The sequence below is a fragment of the Talaromyces stipitatus genome, genomic scaffold, assembly GCF_000003125.1.
Source record: "Talaromyces stipitatus ATCC 10500 scf_1105507295527 genomic scaffold, whole genome shotgun sequence".
Taxonomy (NCBI): Eukaryota; Fungi; Ascomycota; class Eurotiomycetes; order Eurotiales; family Trichocomaceae; genus Talaromyces; species Talaromyces stipitatus.
The window spans coordinates 2,314,818-2,340,175 of NW_002990114.1; the positions used below are offsets into that span (position 1 = coordinate 2,314,818).

The following is a 25,358-nucleotide window of genomic DNA, read 5'->3' on the forward strand; positions in this document are numbered from 1 at the left end:
CTACTATGAATGAAATCCCCTATCATTGCCCGTATCACACTACAGTAGTTATGGCAGACATCGTACTAGAAGTGGCACAGCTTACAAAATATCCAATTGGTTGGAGTACTCTTTACCCATATATACTTGACCTTAAATCGTATCTTTTGTCTCTCGACCGAAGCAAGAGGAAGCATGTACTACCTTCACTAATGGTACCCTTGGACTTTATCTACGGACATTCGAAGTTTGATTAGCCTATCCTACAAGGCCTTACACAGAGGATATATTGTCGAAACCCAATCTTGTGATATTGAAATGTCACCAACTACCTAGCAATTAACACCATGTAAGATAAAAAGCGGTATCTTCCCCCCATGCACCAAAAAAACAAAAATATTTCTATTCTAATCCCGCTCACTCATAATTTCCAAAGATGTCGTCCATGCTGAATTCCGACGCTACATTTGCAGTCACAGTAGACTTCTTTCCAGTTCCCAAAACATAACCGTTGCTGCGGCTATCCACGCGGGGTGTTGTAGGACGTTGACCAAAAAGCTGGATGCTGGGAGTTGTAAGGTCCGCTTCACGCTTCGGTTCCACTGTATCGTGCTCACTTTCTTCCTTGGTGTCACTTTGTATGGACATCGTATCGAACTTTGCGACGCTTATGACGCTTTCGTCGTCTTTGTCCGTGTCAACAGTAATCGCGTCCATCATTGACAGTCCGCCAGCAGAAAGAGTTCCCTTTCGGGACTTCGTTGGCGTATCCAGTCCCTTGTCCTTTGAATGTGCCTTTGTGCTCGCTCCAGATCTGAAAACTCCACCAGATCGGGGCGTACGAGGGGTACGAGCCGCTCGCGGTGTTGCTGAGATCTCAACTCCATTCTTTTGCGCTTCCGCCACTAGTTCCTTGGAAGCTCGACGGATCTTTGAAAATTGATGATCAACAGCGCGGCTGGTAGCTCCCCGGCCGAAAAGTTTGGCTACTTGGTTTGCATCCGGCTAAAGGAGTTGCATTTGATTAGTGAGGAGCGTAGATATCAGTGTGTGAGATAGATTTACCCTGATCGACGGATCCGCAAAGACGGCCGCTAAAAAGCGGAAGCCGGCGTCAGATGCTTGCCAATTGACCATTTTACCTACTTTGTGATGTGGACTTTGCCTTATAGTAAAGATCCTGGAGGTAAGAGCTGTTAGTTAGGGCTGATTTTCCAGTATTGGTATAATGTGAACTTGCTCAGAGGAATGCTTGAGAGGTTGAGATGAGTTCAATGGCGATGATGAACCGAATCGAAGAGGTGTAAGAAAGTGAGATTAGGATAACAAGATAGAGTATTAAGATTATCTTTGAAGGATAAAGTGAAATTGCTCTTGAAGGCTTTGGCTGGTTGACTGTAGCATAAGAGAGATGGTAGAAGATAGTTTGAGTGAAGGTTAAGGGCGTTGTTCACAGAGAAGAGATCTGTAGATAGAGGAAGAAGAGAACGTAGAGAAGAAGGAGAGAGGAAGGGAGGAGGAGAGGTTTTAGGGCTCAGTGAGGTGGCTGGGTATCGCTGTTTGCCAGTAAGTCAACCAACCAATATGCGAGCAGGGAAAACCCGTTAACACGAGGAAATTTTCTGAAACATCAAACAGAGAAGATGTTTCTTTGTCTTGTTTATCTCGTTCTAGAACTACAATCCAATACCCCTCTGAAGTCGATGTAGGTATCCACTGACCAATCAGCACTGGGGATCTCTCACCTCACCACAGCTTTTGATAGAGACACAGTCATAGGAACAGGCTCTTTCATCGGCTTTGGAAGCGGCCTCAAGTCCGACAATTCTTATCTCAGATATCAGCCACTTCCTCGTTACATCCAATTAGAAAGCCCTCATCAATATCCCAACAAACAGGTAGGTGGACCCAGTTTCTCATAAGAACTCTTCAAATCAGGAGATATCTAACATACAAACACCAGTAAGTGGAGCTACAAACAAAGATATTCTCCTCTGCCTTTGCCAAAGCAGTCTCCAGAGTCATTTGCTTGACTTGCCCTACCTCCAATCTCAGGAAGGGGGGGATAAAAGTGACTTTAGGCTCACTCTGCTACTGAAAATTAGACCGTTCGGCCAAAAACGGACTTCCCGTTATAGGATTGGCAATTTGAGTGGTTTATGAAAATATTTTTCCGGCTGATAATACTGTAGTAGTTTGCGCAAACCTTCAGCGTCATATCTCTGCGCATGACCAGGCGAGCCTTGTGCTTCAAAAGTCAACATCGCCGATACCACGTCCCTTTCACTCATGAGACTCGCGATCGAACTTGAAAAGCTTTGCACGCAGATTAAAGACTTGCTCCTCCAACTCTTCGTTTGTCTTAGTTTTAACTTCCTCGGTGAGGTGACTATGCTTTGCTTTGAGAATAACGCATCCAATATGCTGAGAAAGTCAGTGAGTCTCGCTCGAGATCTTACGCTTCGTCGGAGTTGGCTTCACACTTCTGACAGTCGAACCGTCTCCCTGGTTGCTGTATCTCTTTTCGAGATCATATATACGTTTGTAAACCGTATCCCGCGTGTGCCCTATCCCACATATTTGTCAGCATTCTGGTTCTATTTCGAAGAACACATGCGTGCAAGCCATATGCAACAGATATCAGAGGATCTCGTTACCTTCTCCGAGTTGCTCGGCAACTTTAGCGTAGTTAATCTGACTCGGCTCAAGGGTGTTAATGATTGAAATGAACATCTATGTACTTAGTCGTTAGTGAAGATTCTAAGCAGGCTTTTGAAGTCAATTGTTGATGTGTCTCACCTTCTGAGTCAACTCTTCCGTCCACGTAATTCTCTTTTTAACAGAATCCTTTGCCGGGGCCATGATTTTCGAGCAGCTGGTGATGCTTGTTGCCTCTTGGGCACGCTTTAGATAATGTCTTTTGGTTTCAAGTCTTGAAGTTGATACTCTTTGATATCGAGAGAATCTTGATGTCAAGGCAGAGGATGAAGATGTAGGTCATGGAAGAAGAAGGGCCAAGAAAAGAGCAAAGATTTTCCCAGAATGATATTCAAAGGAAGGAAATAACCGGGGGCTGGGGCAACTATCATTACCAGGGCTTCTCTGTATCTAAGACATGGTATTATAATCTTGATTGTAGACCAGCCTCGAGTTGACTCCACTTCTGCTGTTGTCAGCTCTTACTAGCTCCTCCCCCTCTATCTACAGATTTTTACTTCCTCCCCATCAATCTTCTTTCTTCCTCAATCTATCTTCCCTCATCACTCATCTATAACCACAACTTAGCATTCACTCCGGGGTTACCTACCAGCTCCAAAGCTCTGAATCCTACATCTCTCTCATACCACTCGAATCACCGTCAAGATGGTTAACTGGACGGACAGTGTGAATGGCAAATTCCTTATCATGACCCTGCAAGAGGTCACCCCTCAGGTCTCTGGTGAGATCTGGGAAAAGGTGGCTAAAAAGATGGGCCCGGGGTTTTCAGCTAACGCGTGTCGGTAAGTTTGTTTCCCAACTACTATTCATCTCCTCAGGATCTCTGATCTACCTCCCTGTTCATTCTGTCTGCAAATTATGATGATCCGGTACTCTCCTAGCGCGTTCCATCTCATGACGGAGTCGTGGCTTTCATAATGAACCTACATTTCCTACTCTATCTATCAAGCAGTTAGCTGACGCGCCCATCTTGTTCTTATTTAAAACAGTCAAAACTACGCAAAACTACTGAAAGCTCAGAGTAGCGACGGTACAGTTACTCCATCGGCTAATTCTTCTACCCCAAAGTCCGCTTCTCGCAAACGTAAAGAAGCGCCCGAAACACCATCAAAGACTCCTTCTTCTAGGAAGCAGAAAAAAATGACCCCTGCTGCTCATCTTGGAATCCCGGAGGAGGAGGCTGAACTTAAGCCACCTCAGACACCTCACCTCGGTGTCAAGAAACAGTTGTTTTCAGAAGATTCAGACTGAATTTACACAAGCAGTAAGTACTCATATATAGATCTTTATTTTTAATTGATTTGACGTTATTGATGGTATTGCAGTTCGTTCTTCTCACGAGCTATGCAATCATCATTTGCATTGCGATTATGAGGAAGTTTTAGAGAGGATGATTGGGAGTTTGGAGATTTGTGGTGGTTTTAGGAATAGGAAGGGTGATTGGAAAGTCTTAACTACAGGAATTAGTACCTTTAAACCACCTGAATTGACTTTGCTGATCCAAGCTTTCTCTGTTGCGATCGACTTTCTATCTCTTGAATCCAAAAACCTAGAAGTAAAATTTGCAAGACTTACTGTCACTTACAAGCTGGTAGGAGGCAAATAGATCTTCTTTCAACTATGTATATGAATAAGTTTAGTTCATTTTGTCACATTCATCTGTATTTCCTTCTTTGATGTAAGAATGAGTAGTGTATGTTGGGTTGACGTCTAGTATCGATTAACACCCACAGGGTTACAGATCATCAGGTGACTACCACCCAACCTAACCAATCACAGCCAAAGAATCTTTTACAGGAAGAAGTTCTCGAGACTACATCCCATGAAGCTAATACTTAGAAGTCAGTAGAAACGAGGGATCTATTTCATCCGAATAATGATTTAAGAATAGTACTACCACCGAGAAGTTTCAGTTCTTTCTTCCAAGTCTCGAATCAAGACAACAGGCCAGATCTTCGACGCCACTATCTGGAAGAATACACACCGGTAAACCAATATCTCCTTCTGTATTAGAGGCCTAAGTATTGATCAATGACTGTCTTGCCGCGATCCTGTCCAATTGCTAAGAAGCATAAAGAACATGCGAAAAAGTCCGCCACAATGTTCTTTCAAGCAATATATCTGCGGTCAGAAATCCAGGCTCAAGGCCTGTCTCATTTACTTTCTTTGTACTTATTCTAAATTCAGATAGTGGTTACTGAATTTGTTTCTCAATTACGCAATGAATTTAGATAAAGTGGACAATTCTATTCATGGATGGACTACGAGATGTGAGCGCTGATAAAAGAGTAGCTGACCTAAAGCTTGATTTGACGACAGCCTTAGAAATGGTCCAGGTGAAAGAAGTAAAATCTGTTTGAACAATTTACTCTCATCTATATCAAAGTCACAAGGACTTTGGTCCTTTAGCCGGTTATCAAAGGCCTCAAAATTTGCATACAAAGATGGAACATAGGTATAACAAGTTCTCTATGTCTCCAGGAAGTCTAGGCATAATCATCATTGTTAGAAGGCAGCTGTTATTAAGGAGAAGAGCATCCCCATCTCTCCATTCAGTGTCTGAATTAGTTAAGAATCATATATCTTTCCTAAATATTGGAAATCACTCTTCTAGACTCTCATTTCTCAGAAATTAACACTGAACTCAGGATTACTACCAACAATCTTCATATTCTGTGTTAACAACAGAGCGCTGTTCTTCAAATCATGGCTACCATAAGAAGAAGCAAAACTATGCCAACCGAAGGCCATGCCACCAGATTCCTCTACACAATCCTCAAACAGCTGGACCTCAAAACTGTGGGTCGCTAATTCCATCCTCAACATGTCAACTTTCAATTGCTGACCTCTCATAGATCGACTGGAGCCTCGTAGCAACGGAGCTAGAAATTTCCAACGGCCATGCAGCACGAATGCGGTATTCGCGCTTCAAGCAGCAGATGGAAGGCTTAACGACTACTGCCTCAAAACCCGCAAAACCGAAGAAAGCGAACGGCAAACCCGAGTATGGGAAAACAACCAAGCAATCTACAAAAGGAAAAAGCATTTACGACAAGGGCAAGAGTTTCGACAAGGCTAGTGGATACGAGAGCGCAAATTATGAAAACAGTTACACTTCCGATAGCACTTTCAAGAAGCGTTCTGCTCCGGATGAGTTTATGAAGCAGGAAAGCAAGATGAATTACGGAGTCATGGGAGTGGAAAAGATGAACAGCTTCACACCAGTGATTTATGATCCTTTCGCAAATGCAGCTTCATACTGGACGCCTTCTGGAGGGCCAATCTTGTCCTCCGACCCTGCCACATTTCCTTACATGACAATGCCGGATTTGCATCAGCAGCAACAGCAATTTCGGGTTGACCCTTACGCCAATTTGTATCTCGCGCCAATGCCGCCACTACATTCGGGAGAAGATGTGAACATGGCATTTAACCCAGGCTGGGCTCCACAGATTTTCGATCACATGTTCAACAACAATGAACAATTTGGTCAAGGTCATCCCAAAGCCGCCGCTCCTCCTACAGTAACAACTGCAGCAAACCCTCCAGAATGGAATGATCAGATGGATTTCTGCTTCTCGGGCTGCTGCCAAAGACCACCACCGTACCCCTCTCCACCATCGCTCTCCCCAGATGTTCCTCCTACAGATCAATCCGGGGATACTTTGATGTCTGCACAGCCGGAGCCTTGGGTACCACCACCACAACAGAATCAATGGGTTGCGATCAAGCCCGAACCAGGGGAGGAGGGAGGCTCCGATGATATTTTTGTCAAGGTAGAAGCCGATGCATGATTTAGGAAGTAGATGGTCTGTGATTTTTGAGTTTTTAGGAAATTGCCAGATTAGGAAAGGGTTACCTCATTTGTACGATCACCTAGAGCCTCTTGTCAGTGAAATCTTTTTTAGCGATCATTCTTCATAAGTGGGAAATAATCCTAGACTTGTTGAAAATTAGAGCTAACAAGCTAACATCAGGTGGAATTCAAGCTAATGGAATAGTACTGATAGTCCTGACGGTGCTCCAAGGCCGTAGGTGCTGATGGTGCTGGTGTAGCCGATGGAACTAATTTACAGACTGTGTCAAGAAGAAAAAGGATTCTCAGTAGAAAGTAAGAAAATAACTTCAGAGTGTTGATATAAATAGCACTTATGTAACCTTGGAAAGTGAATCACCTAGGAAGATAGGAAGATCTTATATTCCAACGTTGAAGGTTATTACCATTGAGAGTAGGAATTCCTTTCAGAAATAAGTATAAACCCTCGTCGTCTTCTGACTCATTTCCGAATCATCAATCAACTTGCAAATGTCTATGACTTTCAGAACTTCATGTGTATTCTCCGGATTCACAATTTCAATCTTGTAATTCTCTGAGTCAATGGAACCATTCAAAATTAACTTAAAACCGTCCAACGGATCATCTTCAGGACTCTTGAGCTTTGGGTTAATTGGAGTCACAGTACCAGGACGAATTAGAATCGGCAAGGAAGAAAAGTCGTGCTTTTCAGTGTACCACTGACCGGGCTCATATGTTTTATTGTAATCGAACCAGGAGACCCATTTGCCTCTGTGATTGTCTTCCTCGTTACATGGAACGTAGAATGTCACGGTTCCTTCTTCAGTGAAGACAGGTGCCACAAGTAAATTGCTGCCAAACATGTACTGGGTATCGATAGTGTATGTGTTTAGGTCATCCGGAAATTCTAAAAACATGGCTCTCATAAGTGGAACGCCAGTCTGATGTCCATGAAGGGCCTCTTGTAGTATGTATGGTGTCAAGGAAATTTTCCTCTTCACGGAATCCCGGAGCACATCGCTGCAGTCTTCGCCATAGATCCAAGGGACGCGGTACGAGCTGGAACCATGTAGACGCGAATGAGATGATAAGAGCCCAAACTGGACCCAGCGTTTGTATAGTGCTGGTAGTGGCGTTCCTTCGAATCCTCCGATATCTGATGCCCAGAAAATATACCCGGATAACATCAAACTGAGTCCGCCACGTAAAGATTCCGCCATTGCTTCAAATGTGCTTTCGCAATCTCCGCCCCAGTGGACAGGATATGCTTGGCCACCGGGAGCCGTGCTGCGAGCAAATAGAAGACTTTTTGCTTTCCCTACCCGACCTATCATGGCTTCATAGACCGCTTTGTTGTATAGTATTGAGTAGTAGTTGTGCATGCGCACAGGATCAGAACCATCATAAAACTTAACATTCTGGAATGGGATACGTTCCGCAAAGTCAGTCTTGAACGAATCGACTCCCATGTCCATTAGACGCATCAGATGATCTGTATACCATTTCGAGGCTTCGGGGTTTGTGAAGTCGACTATGGCCATACCGGCCTGCCACATGTCCCATTGCCAGACAGAACCGTCAAGTCGCTAATGGGAATTGTCAGCAACGTTATTTTATGACACGTCTAAGTGGATCCGCTGCATACCTTTATAAAGTATCCCTTCTCTTTACCCTCTTTGAACAATGGTGAAGCCTGTGCAATATATGAATTCAGCCACACACTGATCTTCAAACCACGTTCTTTCAAACGCTTCAGGTATGCTGTGGCATTGGGAAAATAGTCCTTGTCAAACTGGAAATCACACCACTGGTACGACTTCATCCAGAAAGTATCGAAATGAAAGACACCTAAGGGTATGTCGCGTTCTCGGAATCCGTCTAGAAATCCGGTGACGGTCTTCTCGTCATAACTCGTTGTAAAACCTTATGGAATAGATCAGTTTGATAATAAAGTTCTAGCTGAAGGTAAACATACTGGTAGTTAACCACAAATTATAGCTCCAAGTAGGTACCAAGCTCGGCTGTCCGGTCAAAGCAGTATATCGCCTTAACACTTCCTTAGGTGTGCTTCCAAAGATGATATAATATTCCAGTTCCTGCCCTGGGACCGAAATATTGACTCTTGTCGTCCTCTCAGACTGAAGCTCAAGGCTTACTTTCCCTGTATGACGTACAAAAACTCCATATCCTTTGGAACTTAGGTAAAATGGAATATTCTTATACGCCAGTTCCGATGAGGTACCTCCATCTTCATTCCAGATGTCTACTCTCTGACCATTCTTCACAAATGGGCCAAATCTCTCGCCCAACCCATAAAGCTTCTCATTTACCCCCAGATTGAGTTCGGCGAGCATGTAGCCGTCATGTTCCACATATAGCCCATCAGTCCAGCGAGTTCTGTCCGTTGTACGATCTCTGACATAGCCAATAGAGCGGAAAGAGTGGCCAGTCAATGTTTGGCCGGAATCACCGTACCATGTAAAACCTAACTCGTTGGGGGCTGTGTTAATCTTGAGGCTCGCAGGTCCGCTTTGATAAAGAAGTAGCCCGTCCGTTTGGTCGATCGTAGTATGGCCGGTTTTCGATGCGATTTGGTAATGAGGTCCGTTATCATTTTGACCAGCCCTGAAACAATACAACGTTCTCAATTTCAATATTGATTATATTCTGGCAATGCATACATACCAATGAACCAACTTGACCCCGATGATCCCCTCAAGCGGAGAAGTGACTGTAGCAGATATCGTCGCTGCAAATCGTGAGTACATAATACATCATATAGAAAAGGGAGACAGACGTGAATTCAAAGTATCCCCTCTATGGCGCTGATACTTATTCAACAATAGATGCACAACATCTTGCTCTACTGACAATCGTTCCACATTGCTCATCCAGTCGATTGAGATCCCCTCCTACACGGCTAATATGAGCTATTCATCCAGTAACGACATTTATGGCAGCGAAAACGTACACGGAGACACCACATCCCGTCAGTAAACTTCATCTTGTAGTGAATGTGTATGACGATTTGTCGAAATAGCTTGATTGTAAGGTATTGAAATAATTCAAGTTGGAGTAACTAGATAAAAAGTCACTGCAGGTGACAAGGGCTCTCTTATTAGCCTGCTATTAGCTTCAAAATAGCCTAATATCTAGCTGTCAACGTACCTAGGCAAAAGGGGTAATAGGGTATGTGGAGAAGGATTTCGTTGCGGGGTAAACTTTTCGTACTTAGATAAGCAGTGATAGTAAATGTAACCACAGATATAGTCGCAAGGAGAGAAAAGAGCATACATACACTGAATGTGCAGTGAAGGAGATATCCTATTCGAGAGGTTCTTCTCTCCAAAAACTGATCTCTTATTCATCAAGATGTAGACTTCATCCTCTCCAAGCAAGCACATAAAGCGTTCACTTGATGAGAAGGGAAAAAGAAGGAGACACTGCGACAGAGTCAAAATGCCTCTTTGCAGTCTCTCCCTTTGAAGCAGGACTCTCCAATTAGCAGAGCACCTATGCGGAAACATTTCACAATTGATATCATTTCAGTATGAGTGACCATCGATTGGATCAAGAAACCACAGGTCATCTATGTAGATATTCAATATGTCAGCAATCATCAAATTTCGGAACACAGAAAAGAATAGGAAACACTGTAGGTTAAAAAAGTTTGTTTCGGATTTGTTGGCGTCAAAGGGTATCCTGTAGGGATTGTCGCCCCGATGTACGGCCGTATAAGTTCTCGAAGAAACTAAAAGATAGTAACGAATCATGATCACAACACGCCTTCCCGTCACGCCCTTGGGTATCTCGAAATGCAGTAAGTAAGAAAACAACCCCAATATAGATATACAATTGCAAGAAGAATACACATCCTATTCAAGGTCAGCTGATTGGATCATTACCAATCTCCAACGCTTTCATACGCAACCACTGTAACCATCGTTTCCAGCATAATAAACTTGCATCGCGTTGTCGACACACTCATTATTCAGGGCGAAGACGGGACCAACGGAAACAGGGAACTATGCCTTCTTCGCCTTTGAATTTTGTTTCGGTGCTTTCTTCTTCTTTTTCTTCTGCTTCTTGGCAGCCGTTTTATCTTCGTTGATATTCGAGGTTCCCAAGCCTTTGATCTTCAGCTCAGGCTGCGTTCGAGCTGAAGGTGGAGGTGGAGGGGGGGGAACAGGGGCATGCTCCGGGTCATACTCTGAGTCCGAAGGGCTATCTAGCGGTGGTGGTGGAGGTGTGAGCATTCCACGGTATGGAATGAACCTGGGCTCGACCTCAAATATTTTTCGCAAATGGGCACGCTGGTCTGCATATTCGTCGTAGCATGCTGAGATGATGGTGTCCAAAAAACAAACATGCGTCTGATTCTGCGAAACTGCGAGCGACGTCATTCGAGACTTCAGTACGTCGTAGGCCTTGGAAAAGCAGCGAAATATAAGGCCTATCTCTTTTGTGCCCACGGAAATGTCGTTTTCTGGTCGATTAGGATCCTCAATGGACAGCCGTACCTTTTTCTCGTTGCTATAGACAACCTGAATGATGTTAGCTAAGTAAGAAAAAAGACTCAAGCGAGTCAACTTACTTTGTTGAAGTACCCTGGCGGCTCCATACGGATACCAACCGACGTGAAATCGAACTTGTTGCCATAGAAATCAAAAAAGTCCATGAGAATACTGCCAAGAGAGGGGCCATAGCCATTCAAATGATGAGGCATATGCTGTAGTAGGCTAACAACGAGACATATTATAGCGAATCCTCCCAAACCACCTGTGGGAACCTCGTTTAAACTTCGTAGAAGCAAGAATTGCTTGATGACGGCAACAATAGCAGGCATCGCCGGGTAGGCTTCTTTCCACTTTTCAAAGGTTTGAATAGCACGAATACCGCTATCATTATCAAATGCCATGTCCACCCGTAAACCGGTCAAACGATCAATCCACTTGAGAATGGGAACTCTAGCTCCAGAAATGATTTCCATTGACCCAGAAGCCACGATGTTGGCTCTTTCAATCACTCTGGCGACTTCATAGATAGAGATTCTACCTGCTGAACTTCTTCTGTAAGGAACAAAAGTTTCCCTTCCATAGCGTTTGAAACTGGGCGAGAGTATGACCAGGTCCATATCGGCCACAGGAAGATAGAGCCCAGACGCGAACGATCCAAATGACCGAATCTCCATATCCCGGAACTTTGGCTGAGAATCGAATACACCTTGTATTCTGTTAATGAGGTCTCTCCGAATCACATCTTCGTACGGGCGGGGTTTGACCCAGTCATAAAAAGCGAGGATTTCGTTATGTAATCTAAACAGTTATAAGTAATTTCAGACCACCCTTTCTTGAGGAAGGAGACACTAAATGCTTACCTAGTACCAATATGCATTGTAGGCTCCATCAATTCAAGCCAGGGGCTCCCATTGTCGGATGGCCGGGCCTTCCATATGCTGACGATGTCTCCTTCTGGAGTGAAGCTAATCTTGCCTGACTTTCCAGTGAACACTTTGATCTGGTCATCCCGCGTGCGCTTCTTGCCTGCACTCACGCCTTCAGTCTGAGGTTGCTGGCGATTCTTTGGACCCAAAGGAGCATTTTCTGGTGGTGAATTGTCTTCTTCGAGGTCGTCATCGTCGGCTTTTAAAGAGATGAAGTCTTCGTTGGTAGTGACTGCATCACCGCCGATGAGTGGTTCCGCAGCAGTTGCTGAGATTCGAGCCTTTCGAATAAGTTTCACAAAATCAGGTCGTTTAGTTTGTGTCTCATCTGGAGGGGGAAGGGCTGTATAAGGATCTGGATTCGACCACTTCGGCCGCTCAGGAGCAGCGGTGACTGCGGGTTCAATAGCGCGTTTCTTGCGTGGAGGATCCGAGCCACTCGCATCTTCATTCTCGGAGGAAGATTCTTCCATCGCTGCTTCATCACTATCGGTCAATTCATCCAACTGAGCAAACTTGAATCGTGGTTGGTCTTGCCCTTCTTGTTGACCAACGAGCAGTTCCGGAGTAGTTTCACGTTTTCGCGACAGTAACGGGCGGTCAGCGGTAGGTTTGGGAAATCGAAAAGTGAACTGATGGCGCGGCGTTCTATCTCTTTCACCATCATCTCTTCTCGGTCTATAACTATCTCCGCCTCTGACCGAGTCTCCATTTCGATCTCCGCCTCGAGGTCGGTCTCCATTTCCTCGAAACTCGTACGCGAACGGCGCCATCCTGGCTATCGTATGTGCTCCTAGGTTCTTGATCCAATCATTGATCTACTGAGAGAGTAAATCGGATATCTGTCAGGTGACACGATAAAGCACGCAGACACGAGAAGATGCAGTTAATTTGCTCAGACGAAATTTTTTGACACTAAAGGAAGAGTCCTTACTTGAGGAAGGCGGTGACCGTAACGGCAGGTCTTGGCGATGGCTAATAGCCTACTTCTGATTGGCTGATACTGTTCAAGGTGCCACCTTCCCGATCTGGTAACTGTGCCTGTTTTGGGCAACTACGACCAAGGCAGGAACGCACCTCGACGACAACTTCTCCAAACATCTTCTTTTCATCTCTACTTCTACAAGGAAGAAAGGATTTTTGCAGGAATTCTGCTTTGAGTATTGACTAGATGTGTTCCGTGAGTAATGACAGGCGATGATAGAACCTCAAGATAACCCCAGCGCAGCCCTCAGTCAATCACAAATGAACGAACATGAACAACTACCACTTCGATTCCTTCAAATTCTTCTCCAACCATTATTTTCGTCCAGATAGCACCGAGATCGTTATTTGACAAAAGAGAAGCGTTCCGCGATCAGATCATGGACGACGCAGTGTAGATATTGCCATTTAGTGCTGGAACAGTGGTTAGTGACATGCCCAATACTCATTTCAATCTCTATCCAAAGGCTGTATCAAAAACTTACGCTGCAGCTTCCGCAGGAGCAGGAGTTGCACTCGCCTTGGCAGCAGTTGCAAGAACAGGGAGACATTTTGATTGGTTTGTGGGTGGTTTTGAGATAAATTTCTTGAAGAGAAGTTTGGTTGCTAACTTTCTTATGAGGATGAAATCGATGATCGATTGTTGGGTAGTAAGGAAGAGGATTTGATCTTGCTGAAGTGACAGGAGAGACGGGGTTTATATATCCATTTATTCAGCCGATCACGGGCGCCAGACCATGACGCTCGTTACTTCTCTATCAAGGAGAATAATGATCAGGTGTCCAATCCTTTGCTGCATATCGACAAGGTTAGATACGTGCATGTTTGAGGTAGCCATGTGGCTTTGCCTGCTAAGGGCCTATGAGGAACCTGCTACGCATTTGGTATTCCTTGGCTAACATACAATGATCCACCCATGTACAGTACTTTGCAACTGTACTACGTGGTGTCACGATATGCCCCTCATGAAGGAGCAACGGTATTGGTTCATGGACTTGAAGAGACTGCCAAGTCAACCCTAGGTGATCGATCTGTTTTCAGGTCTTTTTTCATACCGCGACGCTGCTGCCGCCGGAAGCGCAAGGACGGCTGAATTATTTCGACGCATCACTTGTAAATCTGGAAATATACGCAAAGGATCTGAGTACATATCTGTTACGACGGTCAGTTTAGGCGTACTATGGCAGATTCGGAGCCTTCATTGCAGAGAATTCGGTTGGATCGCTCGAAAACAGTCAAATTATTATCACAGGCGGTTTTCAAACAACCTCTTATTACAAGCCTTGCTTCAACTAGACTACTCCGAGTCTCAAGAGACATGTTGAGTCGAGACATTGCAGATAAAGGCGAGGAGGGGGTGCAGCCAATCTCTCCATTCAGTAACAGTACGACTTATCCGATCAGATAAAAGACCTTGCCGCAGTTGGCTCACAAGAACCGCATGGACCCTCTTAGAATTTATGCAAGAAACCTGACATGCCGGATATTATGTTGTCAAATGACAAACAATTCCCGCACGTTGCATCCATCCCGTATGGTGGACAGTGGACATATGGAACTCACGAGCTTTATACTGGATGCGGTTATTCGCCAGTCCGGCACCGGTAATGCAGACATTCGTTGCTTTTTTGACTTAGTTAAACTGATCAACAAAGGAAATCACTCGAGTGGATTTGAGAGATATACAGCCGAAGCAAAGGCGCCCCATATAATCGGGTTGCAGCTACACCATATGACCAGATCACAACTCATCGCTGGGCATCCGCTTCCCGTCGATCAAGCTTTGAAGGAAAAGGCACATAAAATGAAAGCTTCAATTCAGCAACTTTTGCGTGGGGTTTTCTTCCCTTTTCTACTTAACGAGGCCTGCCATGATTCGCAGTGCGGTCCGCTTCCGTGGGCACCAAGGTCCTCAACAATCACCAAATGAGAGGCAGGCTCGTCTCCAAAGGTCCTTTGAAAAAGCGTATTGAATATGACCATTCCTACTCTACTGAGGGTAACTCTGTGACTAGCACCAAGTGCTGTATTGGACTGGGGAACATGATTGGTAGGAAGTACCACCACTGCAATTACAGGGGCCCAAGAGCACAAATGGGTCAATCAATTTGTCACCAACGACACTGATAGGCTTAAATTTGATCAAGGTAACAGTGCCCAAAGCTGCCTAAAGGATTTTGCATGGGCCTTGCCCATGATGAGTCTAGCTTTCGTTAAGAGAACGGTACTACACATTATCAAGAGCTTATGGTGCTAGGACATTCGAAGGAAGGCGACTCTGCCAGCCACAACCCAAAAGAGATAAAGCACCTGCAATACTTTCCTAATAAGAATACCAACCAAACAGCGGGGTACGACACCATTATTGTCCTCACATCTCATCGGGTTCTTGGGCGGTCTCCAGCAGACCAATAGAGCATAGAACCGCGAGATAACAAGACTACGGTGTCTGCCTCCGTTATCATCATCTAGTGCATACCTTATTACGTATTTATAATCCTTGTTACCTAGCAAACCGATCTGTGCCTTGATAATCCGTTTCATGCACAACTATGTCTACCTATGATCTCAAGATTCAGATATATAGGTATGTAGTGTACCAACTGAGGAAGTAAGCATACCATGACAAGATGTCTGAACATACGACCATAACTGCATCAATCTCCTGCCTATGCGGGAGAGTATCCATCCAACAGATAACCCTAGCATCCTTAACCAAATCCCCAAATGAGGTCCCTCTTTGCCACTGCCTCGCCTGCCGCGCAACGAGCGGAGTCCTTTGTACCTCTTACTACTCTTTGCTGACACCGGAGCCAACGCTACCGCCCCATTCAAAACTCCACTACTCCAATGAGTTACTATTCTCCAATCCGTATCTACGGGAGTATGTTCAGTCCACTCGACTCAGCCGGTGGTTCTGCGGTATCTGTGGAGGTCATGTGCTGGCACAACTGAAGCCAGAAAACAGGTATTTGATTGCTGCGGGGCTTGTTGTCCCCGCTGCACTGCCTGTTGTTTCTGATGCAGGATGTGTTGCGGTGCATTGGGGTGTCGAGGGAACTCGGGATGGTGGTCTTAGTGTTTTCATGCCAGGCTCGGTAAACGACAAGGGTACGGGATGTCTTGTTGAGTCTGTCAGTACTGCAAGCACTTCTATACCGCCATCAACATTGCGTGACCATAATGTAGGGAGCCAAGGGAAAGGAAATGCTGGTAAGGACCATCTGAAAGCTGAATGCCACTGTGGAGGTATAAGCTTCACAGTCACACGTCCCAATGATCAGTCCAAAGAACCCTGGTCTCCTTGGCCGGATATGATCGTTCCTTATCATTCTGGATCCCCAAAGAATACCGAGGACGTGAAATGGTGGCTTCGTGCCAACGAAACCAAATACTTCGCTGGTACTTGCGCGTGTAATTCATGTCGACTTACCAGTGGATTCCCGATTCAAGTATGGGCATTCATACCCAAGGCCAACCTATTCATCAATCAAGTCGATACATTCACATACGAAACAGGGACAATGAAACGATTTGAAAGCAGCCCCGGCGTCTATAGAGAATTTTGTAGTACTTGCGGGGCCACGGCGTTTTGGCATTGTGATGAGAGACCAGGTGTAGTTGATGTAAGCGTTGGATTATTGAGATCCATTGCTGGTGCAAGGGCTGGGGATTGGTTGGAATGGGCGACTGGAAGAGTGAGTTTCGCGGAGGATGCGCAGGTTAAGGATAAGGGGCTGATTGAATTACTTGAGAGGGGACTGAAGAGTTTTACTGATGCGCAAAATGAGTAGGCATGATATTGCTTTTCTGGAGACGAGTTCGTGAGTGGCTCATTGACAAAAGATCAGACCAGAGGAGATATGTAAATAATCACCAAAATGTAGCACTCCCGTACAAGTACATGGGCGAATAAGGGAATCTATTTTCTATGAAAAGAATAAACGGGCAGAAAAGTCTCATCACAGCTCATCCTTTCCAACCTTTTTCGTCTTCTCCTTGGTGGTCTCGACGCAAGCAACAGGAGAAGTTACAAGCATCGAGTAGACACACTTCTCATCTTCCATAACCTTCAAAATTTCATTGTCCTCGCCACATTCCAGAATCACAGTCGTTGAACGAGCCGGCCCATTCCAACACTGCTGTCCAGACGTGTATTCCAATGCAATCTTTTCTACCTGTCGTATCTCGCCAGCGGTATTGGCATCATCAACGGTGATGGACGAGATGGCATGGAATTTGCCCATTGTCACAGTCGCGCCACCCTTTTTAGGGATCTGTTTGGTCTGCGCAAGAAAGCAATGCTCGTAGGTATACTCTCCAGAATCCTTTTGGATGCAGACATCTTTCAAGGGTCGGAAGATGCCATCGGGACCGTAATCTTTTTCGAGATCAGCCTTGTGGTCGTTGATCGATCTCAACGTCTGCTCGAGAGCGGACTGTTCCGATCTCAAAGCATCCCTGGCTTCCGTGACCACTTTTGACTCAGTTTGAGCTTCGTTCTCGGCACCCGGGATTATGTTATTATCAACGAGGAACCTCTTGATACTGGTATACTTGTCTTCAAGGAACTCCACGACGACTGGTGGGAAGTATGCCAGTAATTTGTAAACTGTTTCTAGTTAGTATCCGCGACTGTATTCCCTCTTCAGGAAAGCAGCTTACAAATATCAATTTCACTCTCGTCTTGGTTCTCCCAATGAGCCCAGTCAATGCCGGATGAGTCGCTATCAGGCTGCGCAATTTCGTTCAAATCACGATCTTTCGCAGCCTCCGCCGAGTAATCGCCCGCAGTTCCCCTGGCGGCATAGTCTTCCCAGCTACGCACAGCGCGCTTGACACCCTCGTCATTGAAGTTAGGGTTATATTCTTCCTTGAACTTTGACAAAATCTCCTCGAGCTCTTTCACTCGCACACGGCTTTCATCCCTCTGCTGACGGACTTCGCCTAGAGCTTCCCGAAGCTCGTTGACCCGCATCCTGGCTAAGCCCACCAACATACCGACTTTACCTTTCTTTGCACCTTTGACCACCTTTCCACGATCTTCTTTCTCCAACTTTTCGAGCTCGACTTCCATAGACCGAATCTTAGACTCCTTAGCTTTGACCTCGACTTCGAGATCAACAATACGGTCTTCAATCTCCTTGGTCAACCGGCCAGCCTCAGCAACCAACTCTTTCTTCTTTTTCAGAGCTGTATTCAGAGACTTTTGTCTCGCTTCTTCCGATTTGCGCCATGCTTTGCCAATCTCCTTACACCGATCCTCGCACTTAGTACCTCCCGGATGAGCCCATTCATCGCTTCCATCGCAGCAAATCTCGTAGTCGCAGACTCCGTCATTTACTCGTTGGAAAGGGATGTAGGCGGGGTTGTGGCCCTTGTTCTTGCAATAGAACCCAGGCAATGCAGGTGTGAGATCGATATCATCAGTGCCAGGGTGGTCGGCAGAAGTTAAAGGGGAGAGACGAGAAAGGTGTGAGCATGCTGATGTTCCAGGCTCGTCACTGCCGTCCGGACAGTCACAATAGTCGTCGTTTACCGCCGAGAATGGTATCTTTATGGCAGGGACCGATATACAGGTGAATGTAGTTGTATCTTTATAGAATTTTGCAACTGGACATCTCAATATGTTAGCCACTTATTGCCGCATATATTTGAATGAAGAAAGCCAGTCTGTCCTTTACCAGACGGTAGGGATGCTCACATTCAGGTCCCACGCCTCGAGGGCGGGATGAGGCTTCGCCCGAGGCTGCAATTACGGTGGTACATATCGAAATGCCCAGAAGAACGAACAAATTAGCAGTACTCCTCATGATAGCGGCATCGAGCTTGTTCCTAGATGAACTGGTCCAAATGAATGGTTGTTGTCTGTCAATGCTTCGTCGAGTACTGGACAGCTTGTACGGAGTCCTTGCGGAGCTAATAGCATTAATATTGCATCTGATTGGTCCGTGAGCAAGCTTGGCTTATCGGTGGGTCTGTATGCTTAGTCATGTATCAACCATCTTTTCTGCCTTGAATTCCCGACAAGCATTTATGTCTGTAGAAGTGGCGAGTTTTTTACAATCCTAACATTAATCACTTACAGCTAACATGGGTAATGACGGTGGAAGGTAAGACTCAATTTCCTTTGTATATGTTAAGAATTTCCAAACTAACGACATCATAGTATCCCTACTCGGCGAGAACTGGTCCGCGAGGCCGCAAAAGCGCCATCCGTGACACAGGTAAAAGAGGCCCAACGCGAACAACTCGAGCACTATTGGACCACATGCCCACTGTCGCATAAACCTCTTCTTCGGCCTATTGTATCCGATTCGGTTGGAAACCTATATAACAAAGACTCAATACTGAAATATTTGATTGGCACCGAAGACGACGATATCAGTTCGAAGGCGGACTGCGATGAGATCTTGCAGGGGCGAGTAAAGAGTTTGAAGGATGTGGTCGAGCTCAAGTTCGATATTGATGCTGAAAGCGACGCGACAAAAGAAGGTGGTGAGAGATGGGTCTGCCCTGTTACCACCAAGCAGCTCGGCCCTGCTGTCAAGTCAGTTTATATCGTGCCTTGTGGCCATGTCTTTGCCGAAGAAGCAGTTCGGGAAATGAAGGGAGACACATGTCTGCAGTGCAACGAACATTACAGCGAAGATAATGTCATCGTCATCCTACCTACAAAGGAAGCAGATAAACAACGATTAATGGCGCGAGGCCGGAAACTCGCCGAACAAGGACTCGCGCATTCCCTCAAAAAGCTCTCCGGGTCAAAGAAGCGCAAGAAGCATGCAAGCGGCAATCCCTCAGCTGCTGAAGAACCCGCTGCGCTAGCGTCAAAATCTAAAGCTGACTCCACTGATCAAGTAGCACGTACTGTACCATTGGGCATAAAGAACGCCTCGACGGCCCTCTTGACAGCCAAAGTTTTGGAAGAAGAGCAGGAAAGGGAAAAGAGGCAAAAGATGGCTCGAAGCAAGAATTTGCAGAGTCTATTCCACAATGACAATGATAAGGAGAGGCCGAAAATAAAAGATGGAGATTTTATGACGAGAGGGTTTTCGATACCTGCCAATGCGCGGAGATGAGTTGGATTTTTGATTCATTCCTAGCGTTTCTTGCAAAAACATGGAGGGAAATTTTTATTAAATTCCACCTCGTCTGTCAAGGTTGTTCCTCCTGGCATGATTCCAGGCGGAGTATTAATCAGCTCACGCAGAGCTTGATGGAGCACACATACCCTCAGTCATTTCATCGATAACATATAATCTATCAACTATCAAGATACCATCATCAACACCGTCAATTCGCGCGACGAATCAGAAGCACATTTCAAGTCCGAGTACACTTTTGGACCTTCGAAGTAGTGCGTAAAGTCGAATATGTCGGCGGCCTAATGTGACGGCTGGGCATGGCTCTGCCTTCCCGTCTCAGTTCACGGATAGGGCTAGGAGCCACGTAACCCTATCCGCGCCGTATGGGAAGTCATATCAACATCAGACATCGGAGCCGGATAGGGAAAGGCGCCTTGCACAGAGATTTACATGAGCAGTGAGAACCTGGGCTTTTACTTCATTTCTTCTTTTTTCCCCTTTATGCTTAATATTACCTGTCGACAAGCACCTCTTGTGCGAGATAGTTAGCTAGAATAGCGTACTCAAACCAAGCAGATTGGCACCGTCACACCTAACGGAGTTCAGCGATTATGTGAAAAGGGCGACAAGTCTAAATTAAGGTCAAATGGTTACTGAACATTTGTAGAGAACTAGTGCAGTGAGACCGTGACCCATTGTGGACTTTTGTATATAATCGTGATTGAATTAGATTGAATTAAATCACCATCCTCAAAACTCCTTATGCGTACCTTCTGCGGCTTGGAACTTAGGTTTTGATAATCGGTCGATGAGTTGCTGATTCCTGAAACAGATTCAATCATATTCTAATATACACTAGCAAAATATGCAACATCTTGAATACATCCAAACGAGAAGAAACTCCTCCGAAAGGCAAGAGTCCACGGAAAAGAAAGGTGTTGGAAAATACATATATGAATGGCAACGTAGGCCTGACTGGTATCACCCACACAAATCAAAGACCGCACCCTTAGTTATAATCATAATTGGAACCTGCTCTGCTTATCCTGCTGCTCCTTCAACAATCCCCTCTCTCTCAAAGCCGCCTCCACAAGTTTCGCTCTACCCACTTCACGATCTTGAACTGCTTTGGTATAGCGCTTGGAATGGATGTGCAAGTTCGGGATATCCAGTTCCTTTTTCAACATTTGTAGTTCTGTCGCTAGCTTTTTGGGGCGGCAGTAGATCTTTTCGACGTGGTCAATTACGTCTTGTATAGTCTTGGCCTTGTAGGCGCAGATGTCCTGCATGTGGTGGCCGGTTATCTGGGAGTAGCGTTTGAAGAACTAGATCGGAGTAAGTTAGTGTCAATGAGGTGGATAAACGAGATGCAAATGACTTACAGCAAACTTGACATCTGGGTCAGAGAGTGAGAATTTGAGATATCCCTCGTGTTCAGGGGCTGTCTTGGCTTTTAACGCATAAGAGTAAACAGCATCATCAATCTCCTGAGGTTCTTCAACTTCGGCGACTTCCTCGGCTTCGATCTCTTCTTTGACAGCTGCTTCAGTCTTCAATTCTTCAGTTTCTGGCTGTTCAGTAGCTTCAACAGTAGCCTCAGGTTGAGCCTCTGGAATCTCTCCAAGCTGGTTAAAGACAAAGAGGAGTGTATCCTTTATCTCCTTATTGGGAAATTTCAAAATGGCATCCAGTGACGTAGTGCTGCTGGACTTGTTTATTTGACATTTCTGAATCATTTCCCAAATCATCTCATCGTGCCTGGGCACATCACAAGCTAGCGACAGAGGTTTCTTGAGTTCGTGCAAAAGACTCAATTCAATGGCGACAGATTGAGCGGCTGAGCGGAAATGGGCGCTGGTCAGGGCTTTTTGGCGGGATATAAATCTGTCATAGTAGATGTGTTAGTAATCAACCCCAATCCGAAAAACTCTTGTAGATGTTATTTAACGTACGGACGATAGACATCACCCTCAGTTGGTGGAAAGTCGTTCCATTGGCTCAAATGGCCCATCCTCGGCAAATCATGAGCCGTCGTGGCAGGCGTAAAATCCGGTAGAAGCGACTCATCCTCTTCAGGCTCAATTTCATCCGCCCTGGGTAGTTCCACTGCATTTTGCTCCTCTCCTTTCTGCTTCTGCTGTGCATCTTTACCCATATATTGAGCCTTGCGTTTCGCCCATTCCTTTGCAATCACGCCTTCGCCACCGTACGGATCTTCCAAGCCAGGAGGATTATCGGTTCCCCAGATTCGTCGTCGAAGCTTGTCTGTGAAGGGAGTGTTTCCGGAACCGCTGGCATGGCGACGCTGTGAGGATGACGGGAGGTATGAAGCATCGTATCGGCAATTGGAGCAGACATATAATGCCTTCTTCGAGTTTCGAAGGCTCGGTGCCTCCAGTGGCTTTAGTAACCGTACTGGTGGGCGCATTGTTCGTGTATTCTTGCGATAAGTTGTTTGGGTTGCTTCGACTTTTTCTGCGGAACTACGAAGCATGTCCGAGACACTAACTCGATTTGGTTAACCTAAATCACGTGATTAGTTCGCATATAAATTACTTTTCAAACCCATTCTAGATTAGTATGCAACCTAGCCGATTGACTTCTACGTGATGCTTCTGAGGTTTCTCCCACAGGGTTTCCCTCAGTTCGTGGGACGTGCCTTTATGACACGATTCATGGCGAATGCGCACCAGCGTCCACCCATTACCGCCCGAAGCAGCTATGTAAAAGCGCCGAAGGCCCAAACCTACATAAAGACGTCTGTATGTATATAATGTGCTATATATATAGATAGTGAAAACCAGGACTCACCTCCTGGCAGCCTTTGTCCCACTAGGGAATGGGCAGGAACCAATCCAGAAGGTATCGATTATGCACATGAATGAGTATGCCGCAAAATCGAACTTCAAGGTGTCAAGGGTCACAAGATCATTCTCTATACCATGATCGACTAGAATGACCCCTCGATCTTGTGGTATACAAGATTGGATCTCAAGCATATTCTCCCTGTCAATATGTATGGTCTCTCCGAAAAGTAAAGCTCCTTGTGGCTTTCTCATAATAGTAACAAGGCCTGTAGCGAAATTGACCGTCGTTATTAGATCATCCTCTTCTAAAAAAGTGTCCTGTCCGTCTCTTGAGCTGGTAGCCAACCCTAAACGTTTTTCTGATGCTTAGTATCCATAATAGCAAGACCGATTTGGCTCCCTACTTCTGAAGAATTCCCTTTTATGATGTTATCTGCATTTTCAAAGTCGATCGCGCCGAACACGGCATCTGCTGCGTCATTGCAGCTAGAGGGAGCATTGGAAAGCTCTAGGAGACTGAGCAGTGTCTGTAGGAATTCTTTGTTAACTCTGAATTTGGCTTTCTTTTTAGACATCTTGATGACTTGTTCCTGTGAGATTGGAATATGTCAAGTGTAGATGATCAACTGACAAGAGTATACGACAAATGGGTGATGGTATGGGTTAGAATGATAGTTTGACGAGATATGAAGTACAGAAGTAGGCAGCTAGGGCAATTTTCATCTAGAAGGAACCGTTGTCTGTCTACGTACTCAGGCATCAACCTCACATGACGTGATATTTGTAACATTGAAGTATTATATATCAGTAACAATTATTCTTCGATATATATACAAGACCACCTAGGTGCCTCTTACCAATCACTCACGCACGAACAATCCAGCCATCCCCATCCCCGTTCCAATACACATACTAACAATGCCAATATCCTGCCCTGTCCTTGCCAACTCAGGCAACAATGTAGCCACCTGTCTAGCACCCGTAGCACCCAACGGATGACCGATGGCAATAGCACCACCTTTGGGATTAACCTTAGCCTCGTCGATACCCAATTTGCGAACACAGTACAATGCCTGTGAAGCAAAGGCTTCATTGAGTTCCCATATTCCAACATCTGAAACTTGCAATCCAGTCTGAGCGAGGAGCTTGGGAATTGCTACCGCCGGACCAACGCCCATCTCATCGGGAGCTACACCAGCAACTGCTGTGGCTACCCAGCGCCCCTTAATGGAGGATGAGAGACCAAGCTCGGTAGCTGTTGAGCGACGCATGAGAAGTGCCGCTGCTGCACCGTCGCTGACCTGCGAACTATTTCCCGCTGTACTGGTGCCGTTTTCTTTGAATGCAGGCTTGAGTGTGGCCATCTTTTCAACGGATATGGTTGGCCGAATACCGTCATCTTTGGTGACTGTGATATCTCGTGGAGGTGCACCCGGATGTTCAGCATCGAAGAATTTCGTGGGGACGGAGACAATCTCATCATCGAACAGACCAGAAGTTTGTGCCGCGGCGGCCTTTTTATGCGAGTCAGCGGCAAAGGCATCTTGGTCTGCTCTGGAGATACCATATCGACTAGCGACATTCTCTGATGTCAAGCCCATAGGCATGATACAATCCCTCGCATCCTGAGAAGGCGATTCTTTCAACTCAGGCCACAAAACAGTCGGAATCGCCCTTGATCCATAATTTCGAGTCATCGACTCCATCCCACCACCAACACCAACGTCAATAGCCCCGGCCCGAATCCCATTCGCAATAGTCGTAATAGCTGCCAACCCAGACGAGCACTGTCTATTAATCGTATGAAACGGAACAGAATGCGGAAATCCAGCATGAATCTGCGCCATACGACCAGCTTTCGCGCCACCGAGTTCTTGCAACACAGATCCAATGGCTACATCATCGATGAGTTTTGGGTCTAGGTTCGGATTTGCTGCTAATGTTGCTTTGAGGACATGTGCGAGTAGTTCTTCGGGATAGGCGTCTTTGAAGCCGCCCTTTTTGGCGCGCGTAACTGCTGTGCGCACAGATGAGAGGATGACTATATCTGAGGGGGATTTTTGGAGGACCTGTTTCAGGCCCCGGGGAATAGGTGCGGTCATTTTAGCTTATTGATATCGTGATGCTGTATATACGGTTGCACCAGATAGCACTTCAGATTATACCTAGGTAGTATCTTGAGAGTCTCGTCCGGGCAACAAGCAGAACCAAACCGCAAGAAGGATCAAAATAAATAGAAAACCACCAAAGAAAAAAACACAAAAAACAAAAAAACAGAAAAGGAACGGAGCCGATGCCGACTATTTGAACAAAAGTGTTGACTTGGACGCATCGGCTACAGTCCCGCCGAGACAAATGCCGGGGTAAATATTTAAGACGAACTACAGAAGTGAGGAGAAGAACGCTCAGGAACAGCACAATCTGGTAGAAAAATCACTCGGAAGATGAAATAGCAAAAGAGAGGAAATTATATATATCACAGCCGTGTATTTTTATTAATTGTAACCACGCGATGTTTCAAGGTGTTGAGGATTGAAATTGAT

At 45.6% G+C, this 25,358-nt stretch overlaps 11 protein-coding genes across 11 annotated transcripts, besides 2 other annotated features; 4 read left to right on the forward strand and 7 right to left on the reverse strand.

Moving 5' to 3' along the window:
- Window positions 1-396: 396 nt before the first annotated feature.
- TSTA_088960 (uncharacterized protein) lies at window positions 397-1,116 on the reverse strand (the record flags this gene model as incomplete). The annotated part of the gene is made up of 2 exons (XM_002478578.1): window positions 397-984; window positions 1,045-1,116. 2 exons carry the CDS (start codon window positions 1,114-1,116, stop codon window positions 397-399), a joined length of 660 nt encoding a protein of 219 aa, XP_002478623.1.
- Window positions 1,117-1,453: 337 nt separating this feature from the next.
- Window positions 1,454-1,501: a sequence feature (GA-rich).
- A 761-nt stretch (window positions 1,502-2,262) lies between these two features.
- On the reverse strand, window positions 2,263-2,841 carry TSTA_088970 (uncharacterized protein; the record flags this gene model as incomplete). Its single annotated transcript, XM_002478579.1, has 4 exons — window positions 2,263-2,403; window positions 2,470-2,546; window positions 2,637-2,712; window positions 2,779-2,841. 4 exons carry the CDS (start codon window positions 2,839-2,841, stop codon window positions 2,263-2,265), a joined length of 357 nt encoding a protein of 118 aa, XP_002478624.1.
- A 501-nt stretch (window positions 2,842-3,342) lies between these two features.
- On the forward strand, window positions 3,343-3,948 carry TSTA_088980 (uncharacterized protein; the record flags this gene model as incomplete). Its single annotated transcript, XM_002478580.1, has 2 exons — window positions 3,343-3,479; window positions 3,687-3,948. 2 exons carry the CDS (start codon window positions 3,343-3,345, stop codon window positions 3,946-3,948), a joined length of 399 nt encoding a protein of 132 aa, XP_002478625.1.
- A 1,455-nt stretch (window positions 3,949-5,403) lies between these two features.
- TSTA_088990 (uncharacterized protein) lies at window positions 5,404-6,491 on the forward strand (the record flags this gene model as incomplete). Its single annotated transcript, XM_002478581.1, has 2 exons — window positions 5,404-5,496; window positions 5,553-6,491. The coding sequence occupies 2 exons, from the start codon at window positions 5,404-5,406 to the stop codon at window positions 6,489-6,491; spliced, it is 1,032 nt and encodes a 343-aa protein (XP_002478626.1).
- A 448-nt stretch (window positions 6,492-6,939) lies between these two features.
- Window positions 6,940-9,497, reverse strand: TSTA_089000 (sugar hydrolase, putative; the record flags this gene model as incomplete). The annotated part of the gene is made up of 6 exons (XM_002478582.1): window positions 6,940-8,079; window positions 8,139-8,416; window positions 8,469-9,118; window positions 9,179-9,242; window positions 9,291-9,405; window positions 9,465-9,497. 6 exons carry the CDS (start codon window positions 9,495-9,497, stop codon window positions 6,940-6,942), a joined length of 2,280 nt encoding a protein of 759 aa, XP_002478627.1.
- Window positions 9,498-10,518: 1,021 nt separating this feature from the next.
- Window positions 10,519-12,709, reverse strand: TSTA_089010 (topoisomerase family protein TRF4, putative; the record flags this gene model as incomplete). Its single annotated transcript, XM_002478583.1, has 3 exons — window positions 10,519-11,037; window positions 11,088-11,808; window positions 11,871-12,709. The coding sequence occupies 3 exons, from the start codon at window positions 12,707-12,709 to the stop codon at window positions 10,519-10,521; spliced, it is 2,079 nt and encodes a 692-aa protein (XP_002478628.1).
- Window positions 10,556-10,581: a microsatellite.
- A 1,745-nt stretch (window positions 12,710-14,454) lies between the features above and the next one.
- TSTA_089020 (DUF636 domain protein) lies at window positions 14,455-16,714 on the forward strand (the record flags this gene model as incomplete). Its single annotated transcript, XM_002478584.1, has 2 exons — window positions 14,455-14,757; window positions 15,617-16,714. The coding sequence occupies 2 exons, from the start codon at window positions 14,455-14,457 to the stop codon at window positions 16,712-16,714; spliced, it is 1,401 nt and encodes a 466-aa protein (XP_002478629.1).
- A 168-nt stretch (window positions 16,715-16,882) lies between these two features.
- On the reverse strand, window positions 16,883-18,733 carry TSTA_089030 (protein kinase C substrate, putative; the record flags this gene model as incomplete). The annotated part of the gene is made up of 3 exons (XM_002478585.1): window positions 16,883-17,532; window positions 17,586-18,533; window positions 18,625-18,733. 3 exons carry the CDS (start codon window positions 18,731-18,733, stop codon window positions 16,883-16,885), a joined length of 1,707 nt encoding a protein of 568 aa, XP_002478630.1.
- Window positions 18,734-19,013: 280 nt separating this feature from the next.
- TSTA_089040 (uncharacterized protein) lies at window positions 19,014-20,168 on the forward strand (the record flags this gene model as incomplete). Its single annotated transcript, XM_002478586.1, has 2 exons — window positions 19,014-19,033; window positions 19,090-20,168. 2 exons carry the CDS (start codon window positions 19,014-19,016, stop codon window positions 20,000-20,002), a joined length of 933 nt encoding a protein of 310 aa, XP_002478631.1. The 3' UTR covers window positions 20,003-20,168.
- An 859-nt stretch (window positions 20,169-21,027) lies between these two features.
- On the reverse strand, window positions 21,028-22,502 carry TSTA_089050 (uncharacterized protein; the record flags this gene model as incomplete). Its single annotated transcript, XM_002478587.1, has 3 exons — window positions 21,028-21,333; window positions 21,391-21,892; window positions 21,961-22,502. 3 exons carry the CDS (start codon window positions 22,500-22,502, stop codon window positions 21,028-21,030), a joined length of 1,350 nt encoding a protein of 449 aa, XP_002478632.1.
- A 660-nt stretch (window positions 22,503-23,162) lies between these two features.
- On the reverse strand, window positions 23,163-24,917 carry TSTA_089060 (3-ketoacyl-CoA thiolase (POT1), putative; the record flags this gene model as incomplete). Its single annotated transcript, XM_002478588.1, has 2 exons — window positions 23,163-23,405; window positions 23,688-24,917. The coding sequence occupies 2 exons, from the start codon at window positions 24,915-24,917 to the stop codon at window positions 23,163-23,165; spliced, it is 1,473 nt and encodes a 490-aa protein (XP_002478633.1).
- Window positions 24,918-25,358: the final 441 nt, after the last annotated feature.